Genomic DNA, 26,146 nt, shown 5'->3' with positions numbered 1-26,146 from the left:
GTCCCTTCCCTGGTAACCAGTAGACTATTAGATGTCCCCAGAATTTGGGCCATCTCCTGGCAGCCTTTGCCTTGTCTAGCCTACAGTTAATTCTTCCCATGACCCATTATAACAAGTCTGAGAGAATGCCACTTGGTTGCCATGTCTCAAAGTATATGCAAGAGGACAGGAGCCCACTTCTCTAGGTGGTGGCCGCCAGGTCTGTAGATAGTAATTATCTCAAACTCATAATTTGCATTAGTGTGGAGAAGAAGGGGAAGGAGGGTTAGTTGCCCAAGCCTGCAAGCTCTTGGTGGTGTTGGATATTAGACAGCAGTGGCACCATCTGCTTTGTTGTGGGGTTATCCAAGGGTCAAGGCACCCAGCCCTTCATAGGGCAGGCTCCACATCTTCAAGTTGCACTTCTTCAAAACCTTGCTGCTGGGGATGGGAAGGTGGCTCAGTGGTAGAGTGCTTGCCTTGCATGCATTAGGCCCTGGGTTCAATTCCTCAGCACCACATAAGCAAAAAGAAAAAAGCTGTGGCTCAAGTGGTAGAGCGCTAACCTTGAGCTGAAGAGCTGAGGGACAGCGCCCAGGCCCAGAGTTCAGGCCCCACGACTGGACCCAAAAAATAAAAATAAAAAAACAAAACCTTGCTGCTCCATCTTTATGGGGCCCGACAGGTCTGAGGGTGGCCTCAGCAGTAGGGATCTGGGTGGCTGCCAGGACCTTGTTCTGACTGCAAGGTACAATCACAATTCTTGCATCTCCTTTTTCCTTTTCTGCTGGGACAGTGGACACACTGGTCTTTTTCCTGATACAGCTCATCAGGACTGCCATCTATTCTTGTGTCTTTTTTGTTTTTGTTTTTTGTGGGTTTTTTTTTGGTGATTTTTTTTTAAATTTTATTTTTTTGTGTGTGTGTTTATGTGGTACCAAGGAATTGAACCCATGCCTTTGCCATCTATTCTTTATAGAATATGATGCACTCTTCAGTGGTGGTCATGTATTCTGACAGCTGGCTGCATCCAAATGTGGAGTTTAGCCATTTGATTCTGGTAGCTCACCTTGTCAGGCAGGTTGTGATTTTCAGCTTCTTTTGGCCACCTGTGTGAGTTGCTTTCTGCCCCCAGACATGCCATGGTTCCAGCTCTTGGGGAAGAGGGCCTGGTGCTCCAGTTTTATCTGGCACTGGGCTTCTAGGTTTGCCAGGCATCCACGGTGGGCACTGCTGGCTGTGCTGCATCTTCTTTAATTCAGCAATGGATAGAGCCTGAAGGTAAAAATCCCACATGGTTTGTGGGTTGTCTACATCCTCTGGGATAGTTACATCATGGGGAGTTGCCCCCTTACCCATTTGTTGTTTGCTCACTCCTCCACCTTCCCTCGGAAAAGCCAGGGAGCTCAGCTGGGCCCACAGCTGCTTGTTCTTATGTCTTGTTGCTTTCAGGCACTTTACTTTGTCCTGTAACTTTGAGGCACTATCTGGTCCCCCAATTTGCTCTGTACCTGCTCCTACTTCAGTTACTGCCACAGCTAGGTGTACCTCAGCAGGTGTTGCTGCAGGGTCTCCTTCTCTGAGATCAGTTGCTGATTGAAGGCCATGTTCTGTTCACAGGTGGCTCTGAGCTCCTGCAGCTAGGCCAGGTACTGATCATAAAGTTCCTGCAGACTGATTTGCTTGGCTCTTTTTTTTTTTTTTTTTGGTCGGTCATGGGGCTTGAACTCTGGGCGTGAACGCTGTCCCTCAGCTCTTCAGCTCAAGGGTAGCACTCTGCCACTTGAACCACTGTGCCACTTCTTTTTCTGAGTGGCTTATCAGAGATAAGAGTCTCATGGCCTTTCCTGTCTGGGCTGGCTTTGAACCTCGATCCTCAGATCTCAGCCTCCTGAGTAGCTAGGATTACAGGCGTGAGCCACTGGAGCCCGGCTTCACCTCTATTCTTGCAATCACCACCAACTAGGTCTACTTCCTGTAGGAAGTAGGCTCAGTTGGCTCATCTGCTTCAAGACCTGCTGGACCTGCTCCTTCCATATGGAACTCTACACTGTCAAGTTCTCCATAAAGTTGTTTCTCTCCAACTTTAATGTGGTCACCAACTCTTTCATGTTATCAAGTTGTCTTCCCAACTTTGCCTGCTCCTCTAGTGCTTGTAACTCGTGAATTTTGATCATTATGTTAGCCTTCTGTGTCAGGAGCAATTCTAGCCTCTCCTGCAGCTTGGTTTTCTCTTCCTTCAGGTCATCATAGCTAATGGTCTTTTCCTGGAGCTGCAGCTTCATGTTATTAAGGTTGTTCTTGATGGTTTCCTTCTGTGTGGTGGATGCTGCAAGATAATGTCATTTCTATCTCTGTGATGCTCTGCTGTGAAGCTAGCAGGTGGCTGGCAAGACCTTCCTGCTCCAGTTCTTGTTTATTGGCCACCTGCTGCATGCAGGTCAGGGCAGATTGTAAATTAAATTTTTCTGAAACCAACATCTGTTTCAATAACTTGTGGAGCTCCAGCTCTGTTTTCAGTGCTTTCTGCACAGAAGTCATCTTCTCATTCTCTTTCCTCTGTTGATCCTGAAGGTCTTTCTTTTCTTGATTCACTTCAGAGCTGCTGGTTTTGTACTCTGCTGGAATCCAGGGCAAGCATCAGGTGTTGGTAGTGCCTTTCCAGATCCTCAGTGTTACTGGACCATGTGACACTCCTGACCATGGCATCTCTGACTGTACCCAAAGGCAGGGGAGGCTCAGGGTCAGTGTAGTCTTTGTCTGCATCCTCATTTGAATTACAGTCCCCAGTGGTATTGTCTTCAGGTTACCTCCCTTTTTAGTTTGTTTCTTTTTCTTGGATTCTGCAGATATGGCAAGACAATTCCTGTGCTAGTATTCTTGCAGTAGTTTCTTTCCTGTGGTTTTTTTTTTTTTGGCTGGTCCTGGGGCTTGAACTCTGGGCTTGGGCGCTGTCCCTGCACTCTTCAGCTCAAGGGGAGTGCTCTACCACTTGAGCCACAGCATCACTTCCGGTTTTCTAGTGGTTTATTGGAGATAAGAGTCTCACGGCCTTTCCTGCCCAGGCTGGCTTTGAACCATGATCCTCAGATCTCAGCCTCCTGAGTAGCTAGGATTACAGGTGTGAGCCATCCGAGTCCGGCGGAAATGGCTTTCTTAGTGAGAGTACAATGCTTATGGATAGTTCTTGTTTTGCTTTTAGTCCTATAAATTCCATTCATTTTCAAGATTACTTATATCTTCACTTTTTCCTCCCATCTCCTTTATTGAGATTATTGGTTATATTTGTTATGTATTCACCATCATCATCTCATATAGAATACTACTGTATTCTACCCCTCTCTCTCAACACTGACAACCAGTGATCCTTTTAGTAGCTGTATAGATTTGTCCTTTCTGGAATGTAAAATAATTAGAATCATATAATCTTTTACATTTTCAGATTGACTTATGTTACTTGGGAACATGCATTTAAAATGGATTCATGTCTTTTTTTTTTTTTTTTGTCGGTTGTGGGGCCTGAACTCTGGGCCTGGGCACTGTCCCTCAGCTCGTCAGCTCAAGTCTAGTGCTCTACCTCTTGAGCCACAGCACCACTTCCAGCTTTTTCTGTTTCTGTGGTGCTAAGGAATCGAACCCAGGGCCTCATGCATGCAAGGCAAGCACTCCACCACCGAGCCAACCTCCCAGCCCCAGGATTCATGTCATTTTGTGGCTTAATACAGAACATTTGTTTTTATTATCTTTGGGTAATAGTTTCCTTGTATGGTTAAACTGTAGTTTGTTTAGTAGGTATTCACCTGTTGAAGAACATCTTGCTTATTTCCAGTTTTTGGCAACCATGAATAAGATGCTGTGATACTTAAAAATTAAACATCACTCATCTTTCATTCCTTGGTTCATGAACCACTTCATGGAGTTTAACCTTAATGTCTAAACTGACTCCCTGTGCATTGAAATATTTACTTCTACTTGGTGTGTAAGGTTAGATTTTTGTAGCATGAAGTTAATTGTTTACTAATTGGGTCCATTATAAGGTTGTGGTGTTATTTAGGAGCAGTGAATGCTTCTTTCTTATTTATTTAACTATACAGTGTTTATTTTTTTTTCTACATGTGACTGGACTTTGCTTATTAATGGAATGACATCCTGGCTGGCACAAGGGGCATGAGAAAAGGGAGTACTTTGAGTTTGAAGTAAACTCGCTCACTGGAATGAATTTCTTCTAGGAGATGAACTGTGGTGTCTGTAGGTTGTGGTTTTTGAAGGTCGTGAAGGTCAAAGCATAGATGGTATTTGACTTCAGGCATTTCAGGTGATATTTTTGCCAAGCATTTGGTATTGTGATAATGCAGGACATTGTGACTGGTGTTCCTATTTTAAATCCATACATCCAGTAAAGTACCCAAGGCTTTTGGTACTTGACAGTATAACACAGTGTGTGTGATTATGGTTAATCCACACAAATAGGTAGAAACAAGACTGAAATGACAATGTCATGACCCTGATAGTGTTTGCTTTTGAAGAAGGAATGAGAACCAAGCAAGTGGCGTCCTTATTTTAAAACCTAGTATCCATTAAAAGAAAAAAAAAAAACCAAGCATCCATTAAAAAAAAATGCTGGGTGCCAGTGCCTCTTACCTGTAATCCTAGCTACTTAGGAGGCTGCGATCTAAGGATTGCAATTTGAAGCCAGCCTGGGCAGAAAAGTCCCCATGGGACTTTTTTTATTTTTTGGTTGGTAGTGGAGCTTGAACTCTGTTCCTGAGCTCCTCAGCTCAAGGCAAGAGCTCTACCACTTGAGCCACAGCACCACTTCTGGAGAGAAGAGTCTCATGGACTTTCCTGCTCAGGCTGGCTTTGAACCTTGATCCTAAGATCTCAGCCTCCTGAGTAGCTAGGATTAAAGGCCTGAGCCTCTGGCACCCAGCTCCCTTGAGACCCTTCAGTTAACCAATAAAAAGCTGGAAATTGTGATGTGACTCAAGTGGTAGAGTGCTGGCCTTGAGCACAAAGAGGCTTAGGGACAGCACTCATATCCTGAGTTCAGGCCCTGCAACCAACCAAAACAAAACAACAACAACAAAAAACACCAAAAAAAACCCCTGAAACATAGTAATAAATACATTTAGGACCACTCCTTTAATTCAAGATGTTCTTTCATATTTTAGTCCTTATCTCTAGCTTATGTGATTATGATGATTGTCTAAATTTTGTATGTGTGTGTTTTCTATATTCTTGAAGATGAAACAGTTTCTCCATTAAGATCAGGAGGAAATTTTTTTTCCCATAATGCTAGGATTAGATCCAGGGCCCAGTATATATGCTAGGCAAGCACTTTTAGCTATTCAGCTAAACCTGAATCTTGGAAGCAAACTATAATTTAGAAATAGCTGTATATCTATCTTACTGACTTCATTTTCTTTTTTGGGAAATAATCTGTGAGTGGACTACTGAGCTTCCTTTTTTTTTGGCAGGGGGAGGGTCGTGGGGCCTGAATTCTGGGCCTGGGTGCTGTCCCTCAGCTCTTCAGCTCTAGGCTAGCACTCTACCACTTGAGCCACAGTGCCACTTCCAGCTTTTTCTGCTTATGTGGTGCTGAGGAATCAAACCCAGGGCCTCATACATGCAAGGCAAGCACTCTACCACTGAGCTACCTTCCCAGCCCTGAGCTTCCATTTTGTCGAGTATGTCTTCTTTGTTTCTTTTTCTGTATTGTGTATTTCCTATTATTATTAGGCTTTTCCTTTATTTAACTTTTCCATAAGATAATTCAATCTTTTGTCATAAACCTTACACAGAATTTTCCTTTTTGTTTTATAGGTGAAAGAAGAGATGTTATTTGAAGCATTAGTTACAAGGAAGACTGTAACAGTGGGAGAAAAGCTCGTTTTACCGTACAAACTGGCAGAGGTATGGCTTTCTTTGAAATCAAAGTTCTGGACATTCTTAGAAGTTTGTATTTGAAGCTGGGTGTTTGCATTTGTCTGCCCAGGCAGCTTTGAACCATGATTGTCATTCTTAGTCTCTGAGCAACTAAGATTACAGGCGTAAGCAACTGTGCCTGGCTTTAAGAATTTTAATCTTGTCCTCATTCTGAAAATTTTATACTATTTTGTGTAGGTAGATGACAGGTAGAATTGACCTCTGTTGATTATTCCTTCTTGAGGTGGTTTCTTCAGTTACCTCTTACTCATTATACTTGGTTTACATTCTTTTTTGGCTACATCTTTGCCATTCTTTTTTCTTGCTTTTTCTTTCCTTCCTGACCTAAAAGGAAGGATATCCTAGGACACAGTCTTTTTCTTTTCTTTATTCTTTAGATTACCTAACCTGTATTCTCTGTATTCATCTGTATTCTCAATCTGCCAGGTGTATAGGTACCCTTACACTGTAAGGATAGGAAAACTACTGAAAAGTCACTACTCAACAGTGCAATATCATGAAAGTATTAAGAATCCAAATTATTCTGGGCACCAGTGGCTCATACCTATGATCCTAGCTACTCAGGAGACTATGATCTGAACATCATGGTTCAAAGCCAACCTGGGCAGGATAGTCAATGAAACTCTTACTTCTACTTAACCACAAGAAAACTGGAAGTGGCACTGTGGCTCAAATTGGTAGAGCACTATTCTTGAGTGAAAGAGCTCAAGGACACTGCCCAGACTCTGAGTTCAAGCCCCATTATTCCTCCCTGCCTACACACACAAAAGAAAAGAATCCAGGTTTGGACAATTATCAAAATAGAAACAAAAGAGGAGACTCAGGAGCGTGGAGATTGTTACTGAACTCTAGATTTTTGGGCTGGCATAGAGCTAGCTAAAACCCCTGTCTTGCTGACAAGGGTTTTCCTGTCTGCATCTCCATTCCCATATTCCTTCTTAAGTCACATTTTCTTCTCTCACACAAAGCATGCTATGCTTCATTAAGAGAAGAAGGTCTAATCTTTCTTTAAGAATGATGACTGATTAAGTCAGGCACACCTAGGATTTCTTCCTAGGTTACTGCTCTACTATTGAGCCACAGCTTCCATTTTTGGCTTTTTGGTGGTTAATTCCTGCCCAAGCTGGCTTTGAACTTCAATCTTCAGAATTCAGCCTCCTGAATAGCTAGGATTATAGATATTAGCTACTAGTGCCTGACTTGAAATACTTTTTAAGAGGTGAATTTTCTTTAATTACGAGACTTTGTTTTTTAGAGCAACTTTAAGACTTACTAAGAAATCTTAAAAGAAAAAACATTTTTAAATTTTTTAATGAAGGAATTGTCTTCTCCCTGGGGTGGAGTGTTTTGAACTGAATGTCCTACATTTTGTTTGTGTTATAGCAATTTTAGCATGTATTCTCTTAAAGTTGGACTCAAATGAGTGCATAGAGAACAATTCACTTGTAGAATATATATGAAGTATACATTGAGCCAAAATTAGTTTCTAATTCAGGATAGTGATTTTTTTTGAATTATAGTAAAGACATTTTATTGTTGTATCTTAGATTATTACTAATACTATTTTGTACTCATGAAATTCTTTTCTTCTTTTGTAGGCCATAACAGTGAGGAACTCCATGGCTAAGTCCCTGTATAGTGCTCTGTTTGACTGGATAGTATTTCGAATTAATCATGCACTTCTCAATAGTAAAGATTTGGAGCACAATACCAAGGTAAAGACATTTTAGGTTACAATATGTTTTTCCTTGAAAACTGACCAATAAGCTTAGTTACTATGTGAAATTTTCAAGCACAGGATTATATACAGTAGTACTACTCTTACCTTCATTGTATATTCCCCCGTGTAGATGAGCTGTTCTGTGTGTCACTGCAAACCTTTTTGTATGTATTTGCATGCCAAAGACATTAATATACAGAGTTGCCTTTGAAAGTATAAATGTCATTGCAATTGTTTTTATGTAAAATCTCTTGAGATCCTTTGTGTCATCATGAATCTGGACCTCATTTCCTTAAATAAATTTGTAATACACCGTATGATGTGTAGTATAAATTTCCTAATTAAAACACTTGTTTCATTATAACCATAACTGTAATATAAACACACGTGTGTGTGTGTGTGTGTGTGTGTGTGTGTGTGTATATATATATGTTTAATCTCATTTCACTTTTTGAGACAGGATCTCAGTGTGTAGTATATTCTGGTCTGGAACTTCAGAACCTCCTGCCTTACCCTCCTGAATGCCTAGGATTATAGGCATGTACTACCATGCCTAATTGCAGCTGTCCTTTTACTTTGTGCAGTTTCTCTAGGAGAAATTTCTCATTGCAAAATTGCTAGGTATAAGGCTATGTTTTAAATGTACCATAGTTAAAAAACTACACTGCTAACAGTGTAGTTGCTACATCCATATTGGGTAGTATCACTATTTATACTCCTGATAGGATAAAGATGTGTATACTAGGAGCATTTTGTGTGATGAAGTCTATTAAGTAAATCTATGTCCTTAAGAAGGAAATAAAAATAATACACTTGAAAAAAAAGTCAATTTGATAAGTTAAATTACAATTTAACTTTATAGGTAAGAACTTAAATGTAAAAAATATAAAAGTAATTTTACATTTTTAAGATTATAAGAGAGCTGACAGTTCCAAACAGTTCAAATAAGGGAGAGAGAGACTTTTTTCTTTCTTTTTGTTTTTTAATGTTACTAGGGTTTGCACTCAGGGCCTCATGTTTGGTAGGCATGTTGGAACCATAGCTTTATCCCTCTTAGTACAGACTTAAAATCTTTTATATTCATTATGGCAGTTGTCTCAGTACATCTCTTTGCACCAAAATAAAATCCTTTTTATTCAGTCAAAATTGTTATACCAACTGTATTTCAAGAAAGAGAAGGAGATGGGTGTGGCACTTGTCTGGATTACCTAATGAGTTAAAAGGACAAAAAGAACAAAAAAAGAATGCAGTGGAGTGGTGTTTGTATGCAAATAGTAGAGCAAAATCTATCTTTAAAAATTTTTTATTGTTACAAAGTTTATGTACTGAGTGGTTAAGTTAGATAAGTCAGGTAAAGAGTACATTTTTCAGATAATGTCACCCTTTTGCTTGCTGTCTCCTAAAGAATCTATGAAGAAGTTCCAAAGATAATTTCTAGGAGGAAACAATTATTGAGTTTTGATTTTTTGATTATTGATTTTTTACAATCCTTTGGAGCTACTCAGTACTTTAAACCTATTATTTTCTCTGCACGTGTATACGTGTGTGTGCAGGCACGCTCATGCACCATATGCATGCACTGGTTTTGGGACTTGAACTGAGGGCCTGAATGCTGTCCTTGAGCTTTTTTGTTCAAGGTTGTCACTTTACCACTTGAGCCACAGCTCTGCATCTGGCATTTTGGTGGTCAATTGGAGATGAGAGTCTCATGGACTTTCTTGTCTAGGTTGGCTTCTAACAACAATCTTCAGATCTCAGCCTCCTAAGTAGCTAGGATTATAGGTATGAGCCACCAGACTGGCCTTGGTTTTTGTTTTTGGTTTGGTCATGGGGCTTGCACTCTGGGCTTGGGTGCTGTCCCTGCTCTCTTCAGCTTAAGGCGAGTGCTCTACCACTTGAGCCACAGTGCCACTTTTGTTTTTTTAGTGGTTTATTGGAGAAAAGAGTCTTACAGACTTTCTTGCTGGGGCTGGCTTTGAACCATGATCCTCAGATCTCAGCCTCCTGAGTAGCTAGGATTACAGGTGTGAGCCACCTGTGCCTGGCTTGACCTTGTTTGTTTTTGAGACAGGGTCTTGCCTTGTGGTTGAGATTGGCCTTGATCTTACAGTGGAGCCCAAACCAGACTCCAGATCCTAAATTGGTTTTACTAAATAATCTGCTTTATTTCCTAAGTAGTTCATCGATATTAACATGTTTTAAAATGATTAAAATAAGTCACATTTAAATTTATAGATATTACTAATATTCTCAAAATAGTTTGCTAAGTAAAGAGAACTGAGACTCATCCTTAAACCAATTTTCTTTCTCTTTCTTTTTATTTTTTTACAGACTTTGTCCATTGGTGTTCTTGATATTTTTGGGTTCGAAGATTATGAAAACAATAGCTTTGAACAGTTGTGTATTAATTTTGCTAATGAACGTTTACAACACTACTTCAATCAGCATATCTTTAAGTTGGAGCAAGTGAGTACCTAAATATGTACATGCTTTTCCTCTCCTGGCCGCCTGTGAAAAAAGAAAAAAGAAAACCTGACATGGTATCAAGATTTGCACAGATGAAAATATCCTTCTGTTGTATGGATTGGTAATTAGCTACAATAGAAAGTTTAGAAAGCCAGGTACTGGTGGCTCACACCTGTAAACCTAGCTACTCAGGAAGCTGAGATCTGAGGATTACTGCTTGAAGCCAGCCCAGGCAGGAAAGCCTATAACACTCTTATCTCCAATAAACTACTCAACAAAAGTCAGAAATGGAGATGTGGTTCAAGTGGTAGAGTACTAGCATTGAGCAAAAAGCTCAGGGACAACATTGAGGCCTTATGTTCAAGCCCCAGGACCAACACACACATGTGCTCGTGCATGTGTGTGCATGCACACACACACACACACACACACACAAGCTTAGACAGTTCTTGTTAAAATCTTCTCAATACTTGTTATCATGACTCTTACATTCTGTAAGATGAATAAATTGTTATTTTGTTATTTGGTTTTCCCAGGAGGAATATAGAACTGAAGGTATTAGCTGGCACAACATAGATTATATTGATAATACTTGTTGCATAAATCTTATTAGCAAAAAGCCAACAGGACTGCTCCATCTTTTGGATGAAGAGAGCAAGTGAGTATCAATCTTTTTTACTTTGTTATTATCTAGTGGACTTCTTTTATCTTCGTAAGTTTAAATTCCTCATCATATTTTCAAATAAAGAGCTACAAGCTTCTTTTTTAAAGAGCTACACGTTTCGTTGTACGAATTTTTATTTTTTTATTTTTTTTTGGTCAGTCGTGGGGCTTGAACTCGGGGCCTGGGCACTGTCCCTGCACTCTTCAGCTCAAGGTGAGCACCCTATCACTTTGAGCCACAGCGCCACTTCCGGTTTTCTGGTGGTTTATTGGAGATAAAGAGTCTCCTGGACTTTCCTGCCTGGACTGGCTTTGAACCGCGATCCTCAGATCTCAGCCTCCTGAGTAGCTAGGCTTACAGATGTGAGCTACCAGCACCCAGCTATGAATTTCTTTAAAAAATGAATTTTTGTTTAATAGGCTGGACTTCATTATTGAGCTGATTTTTTTTCTGTATTTGCTGCTAAGTTTGTTCATTTATTTATATTTATATATGTACATTTTAGTTCACTCCTGGGATTGAGTTTTATGTAGTTTTCATGTTTAGTAGAACACAATATCATGGTAAATTAAATCTACCATGTCTGTGCAGGTGGTAAGTTTTGGCAACGTTTGCTATTACTTCTCACCATTGTTCAGTATACCAAACCATTAGGATTCATAGGGGAATAGAATATTAGGAGGTGGGACTTGGTAGGAGAAAGAAAGTCACCAAGAAAATACAAACATCCAGCATATAATGGTAGGCAGGCACAAAGCAAATATTGCCATTCAAAAGAGAAATGAAGCTGGGTGCCAGTGGCTCACATCTGTCATCTTAGCTACTCAAGAAGTTTAGATCTGGGGCTGGGAAGGTGGCTCAGTGGTAGAGCGCTTGCCTTGCATGCATGAGGCCCTGGGTTCGATTCCTCAGCACCACATAAGCAGGGGGAAAAAAAGGCGGAAGCGGCACTGTGGCTCAAGTGGTAGAGTGCTAGCCTTGAGCTGAAGATCTGAGGGACAGCACCCAGGCCCAGAGTTCAGGCCCCAAGACTGGACCCCCCCCCCAAAATAAAGAAGTTTAGATCTGAGGATTTCAGTGTGAAGCCAGCCCAAGGAGGAAAGTCCAATGAACCACCACAAAGCCAGAAGTGGAGCTGTGGCTTAAGTGGTAGAGCACAAACCTTGAACAAAAGCTCAGTGACAGTGCTTAGGCCCCGAGTTTAAGACCTAGGATGGATGGAAACACACACACCCCTCCAAAAAATGGAATGAGGTTCCAAAAAGGAATGAGAACAAAGCAAAACGGAAGCCCATCATGGCAGACATTAAATCATGTAATCCATGTCTGGCATCTGGGGCATATCAGCAGCTCCCTGTGTCAGGTATGGTCACATGGCCACTCTGGGCTAGCTGCCTGTGGCTTTCCTTGGTGGCCATTCCATATTTCTGGCATATTCTATTTCCTTGAGGTTTCTCTTGCAGCTTTGACTTTACTGTCCCAGGCTCACACATTGTACTGTCAGGAGGTAAGTATAGGGATTCCTTCCCTTCCACAGACAGACTTTGATATCTCTGGAAGCCTCCACAGTCCCATAGCTCTTGAATTCTGCATATCTGCAGAATTGACATCCTGTGGATAATGATGATGTCTGTTGCTGGAACAGACTACTGCTGTGGCTGCTCAGACCTTGGTAGTTGCCTCTTGAGTCTCTGGACAAATAGAGACATGGAGAAAAGAATCCTGGGAGACAACGATGCCCCAGGATCTCCTCAAATGACTGCCTTATACTTTCATACTCTCAAGCCTCCTGTGGTAGTATCTGGTTAGTCAGCACAGCTCTTCCTACTTTGCCTCTAACCATCTCTCATCTCTGAATTCTTCCCACAGACCACTTCCAAAGGCTTCTGAACCTACTTCTGGGTACCAGTTGTGTGTAAACTATCTTTTAGTCCGAATACCTGGGAAAACTAACCTAAGGAGCAAGGATTAGCCTTGGTGTGCAGCTTCCCCAGCCTTTAACATCTAGGTCACAGTGGCTTTCTGTGTCCTCTGTGAACCTTATTGTTCTCAACCAGTTTTTCCCTTAAATCACTGTAGTTATTATAAATCCACTTGGTGTTTTTTAAAAATAATAATAATGGATATAGACGTACATAGTTGTTGGTATAGATATAGAAAATTGTTATGTGTGAAGAAGAAAGCAAGCAAAAAATGACTTGCATTTTTAGGACCTGTTTAAAGAATAAGAGATGATTCCTTTTGGGGAATTTTTTGTCCCCAAAGAGCATATGACTTGGGTTTTGTTTTCCTCTGAGCTTTATAGTATTAAGAGTGTACCATAGCTGAAGCCAAATTCTTGATGACCTGAGTTGTCTTACTTCAGACCACTTCTTATTCCCACTGGGTGGGAGTGGGCAAATCTCATCTTCTGACCCCTCTTCTGTGTGCATTAGTCCTCATTATACTCAATGTTTAGCTAGGAGAATCTGATGATAGACTGCAGTGAAAACTTGGACACTACCAAGTGTGTTAGAAGACCATGAAATTGTAATGTACTTTTTACAATGCTGTGCTAATTATGGTATCTTTCTTGTGTTTTTTCCTTTTTCCTTTAAAAATTTTAGTTTTCCACAGGCTACAAATCAAACATTGCTAGACAAATTTAAGCATCAACATGAAGAGAATTCTTATATTGAATTTCCAGCTGTGATGGAACCTGCTTTCATAATAAAACATTATGCTGGAAAAGTAAAATACGGAGTAAAGGTCAGTGAATTTCTCATCAAATATGCTTTTAGGCAGAATGTGTCACTGTCCCTGATATGTTACCCTCTTGGTAGTTTTAGAGACATTTTATAAGGATACTAATAAAAATCAGACTGTACTTTTCAGTACATTACCATCTTAGGTAATGTTTCTCTCCGTTTCTTTCTGAAGATAGACCTATCATTCCATTCTTACAAACTTTTTCAGTCTGAAAGAATAGATAACATTTATTTTAAATCATTTCCTTAATTTTTTTTTCTTTCATTACTAGGGCTTGAACACAGGGCCTACATGCTCTCCCTGAGCTTCTTTTTCTCAAAGGCTAGTGTTTTACCACTTGAGCCACAGCTCTTCTTCCAGCTCTTTTGGTAATTTGTTGGAGATAAGTGTCTCATAGACTTTCTTGCCTGGACTGGCTTTGAATGATCCTCAGATTTCAAACTCCTAAGTAGCTAGGATTATAGATATGAGCCACTGGCATGTGGCTTTTCTCTGTACTTTTAAGGCCTGACTGAAAGGCTCATGCCTTCATGTTTTCCTATTGAACTAGATCTATACAAGTTTAGTTTTAATTAAAATTATTATGAGGAGCTGTGGAAAGTTTTTTGTTGTTGTTCTGGGCTTGAACTCTAGGTGTGGGGTGCTGTCTTTGAGCTTTTGTGCTGAAAGCTAGTGCTGTACCACTTGAGCCACATAGTTCCACTTCTGACGTTTTTGGTGGTTAATTGGAGATAAGAGTCTAATGGACTTTGCTGTGGGGGCTGGCTTTGAACTGCAATCCCTTCTGGTTTTAATCTCTTACCCATTTTCTATTTGTCTGTCCTGTTCATTTCTGGTTGGCTGCTCTCATTTCCTCTCCAATGGCTTTTTTAAATTTTTTTTTTTTTATCGTGAAGATACCCTACAAAGGGGTTACAATTACATGGGCAAGATAATGAGTACAATTCTTATCAAGCATTGTTGCCTCCTCTTCGTTTCCCCTTCCTATCCTTCCCATCTCCCCCCCCCTCCCCCCCAATAGCTTTCTTTTTTATTGCTGGTTCTAGGCTGAACTCTGGCCCTTTGTGCTATCCCTGAGATTCCCTTGCACAAAGCAAGTGCTCTACCACTTGGTCCACAGTGCCACTTCTGGCTTTTTTTGAGTAGTTTATTGGAGATAAGAGTCTCACAGTTTCCTGCCCAGACTGGTTTTGAACCTTGATCTTCAGATCTCAGCCTCCTGAGTAGCTAAGATTATAGGCATGAGCCACTGGTGCCCTGCTCTAGTGGCTTTGCTTTTACACTGAATAAAGGAAATTAAAATGTCTTGGCACAAGCTTATAGAGGCTAAGTATACTGTTTATTTGCTTTATTGTCTACTCCTCCTCCCTTCCACCCTTGTGCTCACTGTGTTCTGTTCACATGGCTTGCCTCACCTATCACCACATGGGTCAGGCAAGATGTTCCTTCCATTTGGGATGCTCTTCCTGGTCTGGTTCCTTTGGATTTCTGTCATTGCTATTCAATAACCCTATCTGAAGGGGTTTTACAGAAAATGTTCTTGGTCATTGTTCAACAAACTGTCATGAAATTGTACAATATTCACTCTTATTTTCATTTGTTTTGAATCCAGTAGATGGATTTAGTTGATTTAGTTTGGCTGGCCCTTTATAGAAGATACCTAGTCTAGGCACTACCCAATAAAGAAGTACTCCATTCATCTTGATTTATCCACTGTTCAAACATGTCACCATAACACTAGCACTGTTCTCACATAGGATTTCCGGGAAAAAAATACAGATCATATGCGCCCAGACATTGTAGCTCTTCTGAGAAGTAGCAAGAATGCATTTATCTCTGGGATGATTGGAATTGATCCTGTAGCTGTTTTCCGTTGGGCAGTTCTTCGAGCTTTCTTCAGAGCCGTGGTTGCTTTCAGAGAAGCTGGGAAAAGACACATTCAGAGAAAAACTGGTAAGCAGTAGTTGCTCATATTCTGTCATGCTTCATTATTTTTTTAACCTCTCAACCACCAGGAATGTCATCACAATTTTTTTTTTCTTAATTTGTACAAGAACAGGGGCTTGATCACAGGGCCTGGCTTTTCTTTGCTTTCCCACTTGAACCATACCTCCACTTGTGGCTTTTTGATAGTTCAATGGAGATGAGTCTTATGTACTTTCCTACCTGATTGGCTTCTAACCATGATCCTCAGATCTCAGCATCCTGAGTAGCTAGGATTACAGGTGTGAGCCACTAGTATCCAGCAATAATTTTTATTTTGTTCTATCTTCTTACCATTTTCTGACACTGGATCTCATGAGTTGAGTGTACTTCATATTATTAAAAATGTGTGTGGAGGCTGGGAAGGTGGTTCAGTGGCAGAGTGCTTGCCTTGCATGCATGGGACTCTGGGTTCGATTCCTCAGCACCACATAAACAAAAAGAAAAAAGCCGGAAGTGGTGCTGTGGCTCAAATGGTAGAGTACTAGCCTTGAGCTGAATTGCTGAGAGACAGCGCCCAGGCCCAGAGTTCAGGCCCCACGATCTACCAAAAAAAAAAAAAAGTGTATGTGTTTTATATGTGCAGGTATATGTTGGTATATTTTCATTATCAAATATTGATCAGACTAATGAGTGTAAAACACTTAAGCATAGGGTAGGATTACTGGTAATAATGCAAACTGAGTTTTGTTACTGAAGAGTGTTTTGATTCTGAAATAATGGCAAACTTGGTTAAATACATTGCTTTTTGAACTGTTGTACATTTGCAACTATTGGTTCTTACACTGGATACATGACATAGGGTTAACTTTTTAATGTCAGATAAAATATTTCCAATCCATTTTTTAAAAGCTGTTATTTCTATACATTTAGTATTATTTATTGGTTATAAGATTTCCTTTGCTAGATGGAGGAGCCTATTCTGTAGATTTAATTTATTACTTGAATTATAGAATTATAGAGAGATTAAAATATACCCTGTAAACCTCTTTGGTTTCACCTGTAAAGTGATTGTTTTGAGGACTATTTGTAGATTTTAACATTGAATCTCATTTCTAATTTTTTTTTTTTAGTAAAGTACACTAATGGCATTAGAGTTCTTCCTTTATGTTTTGCTTAATTTGTCCCTATTATTAAATTATGTGCCTTTTTTTTTTTTTGGTTGGTCGTGGGGTTTGAACTCTGGGCTTGGGCGCTATCCCTCAGCTCTTCAGCTCAAGGCGAGTGCTCTACCGCTTGAGCCACAGCGGCATTTCTGGTTTATTGAAGATAAGAGTCTTACAGAAAAAAAAAAAAAAGAGTCTTATAGACTTTCCTGCCCAGGCTGGCTTTGAACCATGATCCTCAGATCTTGGCCTTCTGAGTAGCTAGAGCTAGGTTTACAGGTGTGAGCCACCAGCGCCTGGCTGCTTTGTTTTTTTAAAGACAAAACTATTCTAATTTGAACACTACTTCCTAACTCTATATGTGATCTCTGAGCAAATAATACTCAAAAGAATCACTCCACCCAAGTCTGGAAACCCTATGTCTGTTTTGCTAAATGTATACAACATGAACCCTCTTCTTTCCCCTGTTGCTGAAGTGATTCTAATCTGGGGCTTTGGTCTACTTGAGTGTGCTCTCTTCCCTTTTCCACTGGTGGCTGATTTCTGTCTCATTTTCCTAAGAAGTGGTTTGAGGAGGAGAGGCTTCCATTATATTTTCAGATTTCTTTGGTTTCTTTGCTCTTTGGTGCTTTTCTTCACACTTTGATCAACACACTTTGTTGGAATTTCCTACAAGTGTGGTTAATTGCAGGTTTTGTGAAAGAGCTGTTAAAATTTTTGGTAAATTATTTTGGGTATATTTCTCTTCAGGGTTTCATCAATGTTGCCAACTATATGCTAACAAAATTTCAGACCCAGTACCAGTGACTCATTTTTTTATAAATAGCCAAATTATGCAAATTATTTTTCAAATGTCCCTAATGTTTTAATTTTAGAAGTTTTAAAGAATGACTTAACATTTTGGTAGTAATAAAGACATTGAATTATCTGAAAAAGACTTTTAATATCCTCAGGTTAATTGTATAAATCAATCACATTTAGTATCTATCCACTGAAACTTATTAATAAACTTTTAAGATAGTTGGCAGCATTGTGCTTATTCTTATTTTGGTTTGGGCTTACATAATGTCTTTTTCTTTTCTCCGTTTTCCCCCTTTTGCTTCCTAAGGACATGATGATACAGCGCCATGTGCAGTTTTGAAAAGTATGGATAGTTTTAGCTTCCTCCAACACCCAGTCCACCAGAGAAGCTTAGAGATTCTGCAGAGGTGCAAGGAAGAGAAGTACAGTAAGGCTACAAATTCTGATCACTCTGTGTTGTCGCATATCCATATGGAAATGGGAACCAAGGGCATTCTGTGGCTTGGTAGACTACATATGCAGCATGGCCTCCATGGTTCTTCAGACCATCTTAGATATTTCCCTTGAGATTTTTAGTGCTTTCTTTTGAGCTGCTGGTATGCCTGTTTGAGTTGGGTGGCTGTCCTGTTTGCCTGTGATAACTCAGTAGTTAATTGTACTTGTTTAAAATCATTTGGTGACTTTTAAGTATCTGAGTCATAGATAAAAATAATGATAATTTCCTGCTTTTTTAAAGAAGCCATTGTAATGTAATTGAAGTAAAATAAACTTAAGCAAAGAGCACAATTTGGTGAGTTTTAAAACATAGAGGCACTTAGGAAATGGTTGAATGATTATATGTAACACTTGTAAAGTTTTCTCTTATCCAGCTGGTTGCTGGGATTTTAACTTTGGAATGCTGATGGTGTCTTTCACTGGTAAATCCATTTACACCAATTGTAGTTCTCCAGTCTGCAGTGGAGCAAAGCAGTCACATCTATTTTTTGGCTTAAAGAAAAATAACAGAACCATGATGCACATTTTTTTGTTTACATTTCACAAAATTGGTGTAAAAGATGCATTTGGTTTCCATTCCATCCCTTACTCTTTAGATTAGATTCTTTCTGCATGAAAACTGGTTCTTTTGCGTGTTAAGAGATTACAATGATCAAACTACTTCTGTTGTGAGAAGAAATGAATCCTTCAGAGTACTCAGAGCCAAATTTAGTAATCTGGGTCTACAGACAGAGTTACACAGTCTGTTAAGAGCTTTTGCAAAACTGTCACAGATTTAGGTTACTAATTTCCCAGTTATCTGGTTGCATGAAATTTTAGTATCCAGTATCAGTGAAAGAAGAATATAGAAGTTGTAAAAGAAAATGTTGTAAGTTTTTAACATTTCCCTTACTTACTGGTCTTAATATTTAAAAAATGTGTAATCTATTTTAAGAAATGATATTTTAGAAAGAACTAAGGTAAGTATTTCAATGAAAAAAAAGACATCTTTGATGGCTCATAACTGTAATAAGGAGGCAAAGATCAGGAGAATTATAGATCAAGTACAGCCAAATAATGAAGTTAGTGAGACCCTGTGTCAAGTCAACAAGCTGTATATAGTAGTGTGGTCTCTACTATTCAGGAGACTATATGGAGGATTGTGGTCTAGATGCTGGGCCAGGGCAGAAATGCTAGACCCATCTTGATAAGTGACTAAAAGCCAAAAAAAGGATTGATAACAAAACTCAAATAGTAGAGCTTTTGTCTTGGAAGCCTGAAGGTCTCAGTTCAAACCTTACTACCACCAAGAAAAAAAGAGAGAGATTTTGATGTTATTTTTGGTTGTTGCTATTGTTTCTTCATTCTGATTGTCCATAGTTTTTTATGTTTTTTAGTTTTTGGTGTCAAGCCTGGGGCTTGAATTCAGTGCCTAGACACTCTCCCTGAGTTTTTCTGCTTAAAGCTTAGCACTCTACTGCTTAAGTCACAGCTCCACTTCTGGCCTTTTTGCTAGTTAATTGGAGATAAGAGTCATGGACTTTCCTGCCTGAGGCTGGCTTTGAACTTCGATCCTCAGATTTCAGCCTCCTGAGTAGGTATAATTACAGGTGTGAGCCATTAGTCCCCTGCTTTAGCCATCATTTTAAATACAGGAGATAGTATTGAAAAAGTCTGTAAGTCATTTAGGGGGAGCTCAAGTTGTTCATTTGCCTTGTCTTCCATGACTCAGCCTGACAATCCTAGACCCAGCAGTATTCTAGGTTACTATGGATAACTCAAAGACAGGAAAGCACCAGTTGGCATAGAGTGCATCACAAGGTTGTACATTTAGGTATTCATTCGCAAATTCCTACATTTTTGGACATTGGAGCATTCTATTAGCTTTTGTACTTCTTCTGTTTACCAACAGTTAAAATTTTATAATATATGGAAGAAAGCGAAGGAAGGGGTGATACTGTCCAAAAAAGAAATGTACTAGTTATATAACTTATAAAATGTTAACCCCCTCTGTGCAACACCTTAATAATGGCAGTAAAAGTATATTAAAAAGTCAGGTGCTGGTGGCTCATGCCTGTAGTTTTAGCTGTCCAAGAGTCTGAGAGGATTGCAGTTCAGTGCCAGCCTGGGCAGGAAAGTCCATGAGACTCTTATTTTCAATTAACCACCAGAAAACCAGCAGTGGCATTATGGCTCAAAGTGGTAGAGTGCTATCCTTGAGTGAAAAAGCTCAGGGACAGCGCCCAGGTCCTGAGTTTAAGCCCCACAACTGACACACAGAAGTAATAATAAAATCATATTTGAAAACTTCAGAGGTTGGAGGCATAACTTAATTGGTAGACTGCTAATCAGTGAGCAAACGTGGTGAGTACTGAGTTCAAGTCCTGGTCTCAGACTTAAAAAAATAGAAGAAAATTTAGTAATATATAATATTATAAAATCAAACTTAGAAGTTTTTTTTCCATAAAGTCATTGAATGGACCTAATTTGATTCATGGTTAACCCAATCACGTTTCTAAGTGATAGATTATGGGATTTTGTTCATGTTATTATCTTTATGTTTTTGACATTGCATTGATTTTGGGGGCTGGAAATGTGGCTCAGTGGTAGAGTGCTTGCCTAGCATGCATGAAGCCCTGGGTTCGATTCCTCAGAACCACATAAACAGAAAAGGCCAAAAGTGGCGCTGTGGCTCAAGTGGTAGAGTGTTAGCCTTGAGCACAGAGAGGCTCAGGACAGTGCCCAGGCCATGAGTTTAAGGTCCAGGATGAGCAAAAACAAAAAAAACCTAAACCACTGATTTTTAAAAAAAATTGTCTTTAGAAAAACTGTTTGATGATTAGTGTTTCTTGGCATTGATTTGGAAATTTCTGCCTTCCCTCTCCCTTTTCTCTAGGTATAACTCGGAAAAGTCCTAGAACACCTCTTTCTGATCTCCAGGGCATGAACACTCTAAATGAAAAAAACCAGCAGTAAGTTTGGTTTATGCTTTCAAGGAACTGTAGAAGAAGTCCATATTGTTCATGTAACTTTAAAAATGTCAAGCCATAAGTAATTTTCTTGTGAGTTATGTAATAACAAGTTAATAGAATAGGTTAATAGGTCAAGTCTAGTTAAGAAAACTTGTATGGTAAAATGGCTCTACAGTTAAAAAACAAAAAAACAAACACATTTCCCCAGAATAACTTAAAATAAGATGATAAATTTTGACTTCTGAGATCCCTCTTACATTTTTGAAACATTTAAGGGTTATTCTGTTTTTTGTAGATAAATCTTACTGGTTAGCAATTGAGTTTTCCTTGCTCATTTTTAGTCTAGCCTGGTAGACTTAGTTAATATTTCTCAAACTCATCAACAATGTTTCCATCTCCAAGACTTTGTACTTGCAGTTCCACATAACTGCTTCATATCTTGATTTCCTTTTTCTTCTTTTCAGTTTATTTTATTTTTTGGTTTTTGAGACAAGGTCTTGTTTAGAATCTTGAACTTCCTGTATCCCACCCTGACCTTGAACTCATGATCTTCTGTGTCATCTTCCTGAGTTCTGAGTTTACAAGCATGCACTGCCATGTCCACATCATTTCTGTTTAAATGGAACTATATCAATGAGGCCTTCCCTGACTGCCCTATTAGCCTATCATATTTTATCCTGTTGTTCTAAATTTTTGTCTTTGCATCTGTTATTTGACATATGCTTATTATTGTCTCTTCCTTCCTGAGTATAATCCACCTAATGGTGAGGATTTTAGTGTAGTTTTGTTCTTTCCTATGCACAAAGATGGGAAAATAACTGACCATGTTGTTGGTGCTAAATTATTTTTTTTATTTATTTTTTATTGGTCGTGGGGCTTGAACTCTGGGCCTGAGTGCTGTCCCTGAGCTCTTTAGCTCGGGTGGGTACTCTACCACTTGAGCCATAGCATCACTACCGGTGATAAATTATTGTTTAAAAATTTTTAATTGTTTTTATAAAGGTAATGTACCGAGGGATTACAGTTATGTAAGTCAATAAAGAGGTCATTTCTTTTTTTAACAATGTCACCATTTCCCTCGTTCTCTCCCAGTTTTTCTCCCACCCCCACCCACATAGTTCATTTCAGGGCAGTGTACAGTGCCTACCATTGCTGCATTTGGTCACCCTAAATCATTCTTTTAGAGCCAAGAATGAATGTGTCAGATTTTCCACAAAAATTTGTTCTACCTTTTTGTGAAGCATATAATCCAGCTTGTTAGCACCCTAAGAGGTAGTTGCGTGAGGACTGAATCCTGCTGTTTTCAGTGTCCTTCTGACCTGTGTGTGGTATTACTGCCTTCATTGGTGCCGGGGGGGTGGGAGGAGAGAAGGAGGTAGGTTGTTGAGCTCAGAGACTCTCTATTCATCCAGCTCCTAAGAAGCAGTGTGCTTTCTATAACTTTTTTTTTTTTTGTTGGTCGTGGGGCCTGAACTCTGGGCCTGGGCGCTGTCCCTCAGCTCTTCAGCTCAAGGCGAGCGCTCTACTACTTGAGCCACAGCGCCACTTCTAGCTTTTTTTTCCTGCTTATGTGGTGCTGAGGAATTGAACCCAGGGCCTCTTGCATGCAAGGCAAGTGCTCTACCACTGAGCCACCTTTCCAGCCCCTGCAGTGTGCTTTCTGTAGTAATTATGCTACTGTGTTCTCACTGGCTTTTGTAAAGATAAAAAAGTATTTGATATCTATTATCTTTTTTTTTTTTTTGGTCAGTCATGGGGCTTGACTCTTGGCCTGGGTGCTGTCCCTGAGCTCTTCAGTTCAAGGCCAGTGCTCTACCACTTGAGCCACATGCCATTTCTGTTGGTTAATTAGAGATAAGAGTCTCATGAATTTTCCTGTCCGGTCTGGCTTTGAACCATGATCCTCAGATCTCAGCCTTCTGAGTAGCTAGGATTACAGGCGTGAGTCACTGGAGTCACTGGTGCGGCCTGGCTTGATATCTACTATCTCTACTTGGAATGACCTCATTAACTCTTTACTCACTGATAATTTGATGTGTTTTGTTATTTCTTAGGCTTTATTGCCTAAAACAGTACTCAACTAATAATTCCATCCTAGTAATTTGGTGGGGGTGTCTTTAGTGAGTGTAATGTAAATCAGAGGTTTCAGGAGGAAATTAGATATCCTATGGATTGGTAGAACCTTAAAATTGTAAAGTGTTGTATAGAAGCATTTGGAAATAATAACAGCCATTGCATTATAGTACTTTCTGTTATGTATTGATTAACAAATGATAATAGTATATTAATAATGTCACCTATATGATGTATTTATTTCATGCATATTTGTGTAGGAATGTGTACCCATGCACAGAAATGTTTTGTTCTGAATGAGAAGACAAGATCATTTTGTGCTGCCCAGCATTTTTCCTGTGTCTATTACTTAATGTTTTATTTTTAATTATTTAAACAACATTTTTCTTTTTTTGTACCAGTCCTGCAGTTTGAACTAAGGGCCTGGGTTTCTGAGCCTTTTCACTGAAGGCTGGCACTCTACCATTCGAATCATACCTTTACTTTTGTTTTTTTGGTGGTTAATTGGAGATAAAAATTTCATGGATTTTCTTGCGAGGCTGGCTTCAATCTGTGATCCTCAGATCTCAGCCTCATGAGTAGTTAGGATACAGGCTTGAGCTACCCTGAACACAGCTGCTAGGGATATCTTTTAACTAAAACATGTTGTTATTTTTATAGTGACACATTTGATATTGCCTGGAATGTCAGAACGGGGATTCGCCAGAGCAGGCTACCAAGTAGTACCTCCTTGCTTGATAAAGATGGAATATTTGCAAATTCGTCAAGCAGCAAACTTCTGGAAAGAGCCCATGGAATTCTCACGTCAGTACTAATCAGTAATGTGGATTTCTTTTTTATGAATACTTTAAAGTTTCTGGCTGAAAAAAAATGAAGAGATTATCTTATTTTTATGGATATAATTTTGATTGAAGCAAGAATAAAAAACATTTAGTCAGTATTTAGAATTGTGAATCTAATATAATATTTTGTTTTTGTTTTTTGTATCATGTGGGTTTGAACTTGGTGCTTTATACTTGCTCAGCTGGTTGCTTTGCACTTATAACTACCACTCCAGCCCTGGAGATGAAATCTAGCAAACTTTTCTACCCAGGCTGGCTTGAACTGTGATCATCTAGATCTCAGTTCCCATGACTGAGTTGGACCATAGTACTTTCCCTGGTGGTAATTACAGCTGCTGCTCAGGTGTCTTTCCTTTTCGGCTTGCAAGGTCTTTCCAACTCTAGCAGCCTGCCGGGCTCCTGTATCCTCTGGCTTCCGAGTCATAGCCTAGCTTCCCACAGTTTAAACTTTTGTTGTTCCCTGCTGGCTTGTCTGCCCTCCCTTTCCATTACTGATCTTATGTATACACAAGTTCTGTAGTCCAGTATACTGTAGGCTATGAGGCTATGTGACCTCTTGTCCCTGTGTTCTCAGAGGAACTCTCTGAAGGTGTCAACCCTTGCTCCTGGACCAGAGGACCCAAAGTATACTAGTTCTTGTAGTCTAGCCTTTTACAGCAGACCAGTCTTGGCCTCCCAAGTTCTTGGGCTGGGAAGCAAGGTTCAAAGGTTGTCTGTTTTTCCTCCCAAAGCCGATTTAGCAGTTCCTTGGCTAGACATCTTTATTTTACCTGGTGATTTTTGTTTGTTTGTTTGTTTTGATTTTGGTTGGTAGTGGGGCCTGAACTCTGGGCCTGGGGGCTGTTCCTCAGCTCTTCAGCTCAAGGCTAGTGCTCTACTTCTTTTTTTTTTTTTTTTGGTGGGTCATGGGGCTTGAACTCTGGGCCTGAACGTTGTCCCTCAGCTCTACAGCTCAAGGCTAGTGTTCTACCACTGGAGCTACAGTGCCACTCCCAGTTTTCTGGTGGTTTATTTGAGATAAGAGTTTCACAGACTTTCCTGCCTGGCTGGCTTTGAACAGTGATCCTCAGATCTCAGCTCCTGAGTAGCTAGGATTACAGGCATGAACCACCAGCGCCCGGCTAGTGCTCTACTTCTTGAGCCGCAGCACCATTTCTGGTTTTCTGATGGTTTATTGGAGATTAGAGTCTCATGGACTTTTCTGCCCGGGCTGGCTTTGAACCTTAATCCTCAGATCTCAGCCTCCTTAGTAGCTAGCATTACAGGCATGAGCCACCCTTGCCCGGCCTACCTGGTGTTTCTGTTGTCCTGATTCCCTATCCCCAGCTTGGGGAGCCAGACACCAGTTTCAAACTCATTGTTGCTATTTCTTCCTCCCTAATTGTTTCTTTGTGATTTTCTGGGTTTACTCCTTTGGTTTCTCTTTGCCTTTCTTTTTTCCTTACTTCAAATCTGCTTGTTGCTTTTGTCACTGGATCCCTTTCCCGCAGAGTGAAAATGGTAACTGCTTTCAGAACACTTTCAAAGATTTACTTTGAGGCATTCCATTTGAAAATTCTCAAAATAGCAGAAATAATTATCTTTTATTAGAGTAGGAATGAAGAGAGCCCTACATACAACCAGGAAAATGAAACTAGCTTGGAATGTAAATATTATATGACTTATTACAGGTATCTTTTTCTTCCTTTTCTGTGCTTACCTTTTCTTCCCAAAGTTACCTGCTTGATTGAATTACATAATACTATCTTACAGGAAATCTATGATTCTATAAATTAGTATTGAATCTGATTGAGTAGAGACCTTGAAATTTTTATAGTTTGCTTGTTTTTTTTCGTGGAACTGCATGCTGTGGTGGTACGCTGTTACTTAACCATGTCCCAAGTCCTGCTTTTTGCTAGTTATATTGGAGATTTAGTCTAGCAAATTTTTCTGCCCCTGCTACCCTTGAACAGAGATCCTCTAGAATTTAGTCTCTTGAATAGCTTGGTACTGGTACTTAGCTAATATAATTTTTTTCTGATGAAAAATTTTTCTTTATAGGAGAAACAAAAACTTCAAATCCAAGCCTGCTCTTCCAAAAGTGAGTATTATGGTAAAACTTTCTCTTTTAATGCCTTGATACATAATTATTTTATAATTCACAAACAAGAAATGCCCTATTTCTGGGGCTGGGAAGGTGGCTCAGTGGTAGAGAGCTTACCTTGCATGCATGAGGCCCTGGGTTCAATTCCTCAGCACCACATAAGCAGAAAGAAAAAGCCGGAAGTTTTGGCTCTGTGGTTCAAGTGGAAGTAGAGTGCTAGCCTTGAGCTGAAGAGCTGAGGGACAGCACCCAGGCTCAGAGTTCAGGCACACGACCGGACCTAAAAAAT

The 26,146-nt window shown here is 39.7% G+C and overlaps 1 protein-coding gene across 5 annotated transcripts in view; it reads left to right on the top strand.

Annotated features, from left to right (window-relative positions):
* Positions 1 to 26,146, top strand: part of Myo9a (myosin IXA) — a 159,077-nt gene that overhangs the window by 62,919 nt on the left and 70,012 nt on the right. For 4 of the 5 annotated variants that reach the window (XM_013012069.1, XM_013012071.1, XM_013012068.1 and 1 more), the window contains 10 exons: positions 5,803 to 5,892; positions 7,524 to 7,640; positions 9,977 to 10,111; positions 10,648 to 10,769; positions 13,382 to 13,523; positions 15,281 to 15,476; positions 17,721 to 17,840; positions 20,784 to 20,859; positions 23,593 to 23,736; positions 25,815 to 25,854. In XM_013012069.1, the coding sequence (XP_012867523.1) occupies positions 5,803 to 5,892; positions 7,524 to 7,640; positions 9,977 to 10,111; positions 10,648 to 10,769; positions 13,382 to 13,523; positions 15,281 to 15,476; positions 17,721 to 17,840; positions 20,784 to 20,859; positions 23,593 to 23,736; positions 25,815 to 25,854 (1,182 nt within the window). The remainder of the gene's footprint in view (positions 1 to 5,802; positions 5,893 to 7,523; positions 7,641 to 9,976; positions 10,112 to 10,647; positions 10,770 to 13,381; positions 13,524 to 15,280; positions 15,477 to 17,720; positions 17,841 to 20,783; positions 20,860 to 23,592; positions 23,737 to 25,814; positions 25,855 to 26,146) is intronic. The other variant, XM_013012070.1, reaches the window with a different exon arrangement.

The sequence above is a fragment of the Dipodomys ordii genome, unplaced genomic scaffold (genome assembly GCF_000151885.1).
Source record: "Dipodomys ordii isolate 6190 unplaced genomic scaffold, Dord_2.0 Scaffold15, whole genome shotgun sequence".
NCBI lineage: Eukaryota > Metazoa > Chordata > Mammalia > Rodentia > Heteromyidae > Dipodomys > Dipodomys ordii.
The sequence above is the reverse complement of the archived record's forward strand: the minus strand, read 5'-3'. Positions and strand labels throughout refer to the sequence as shown.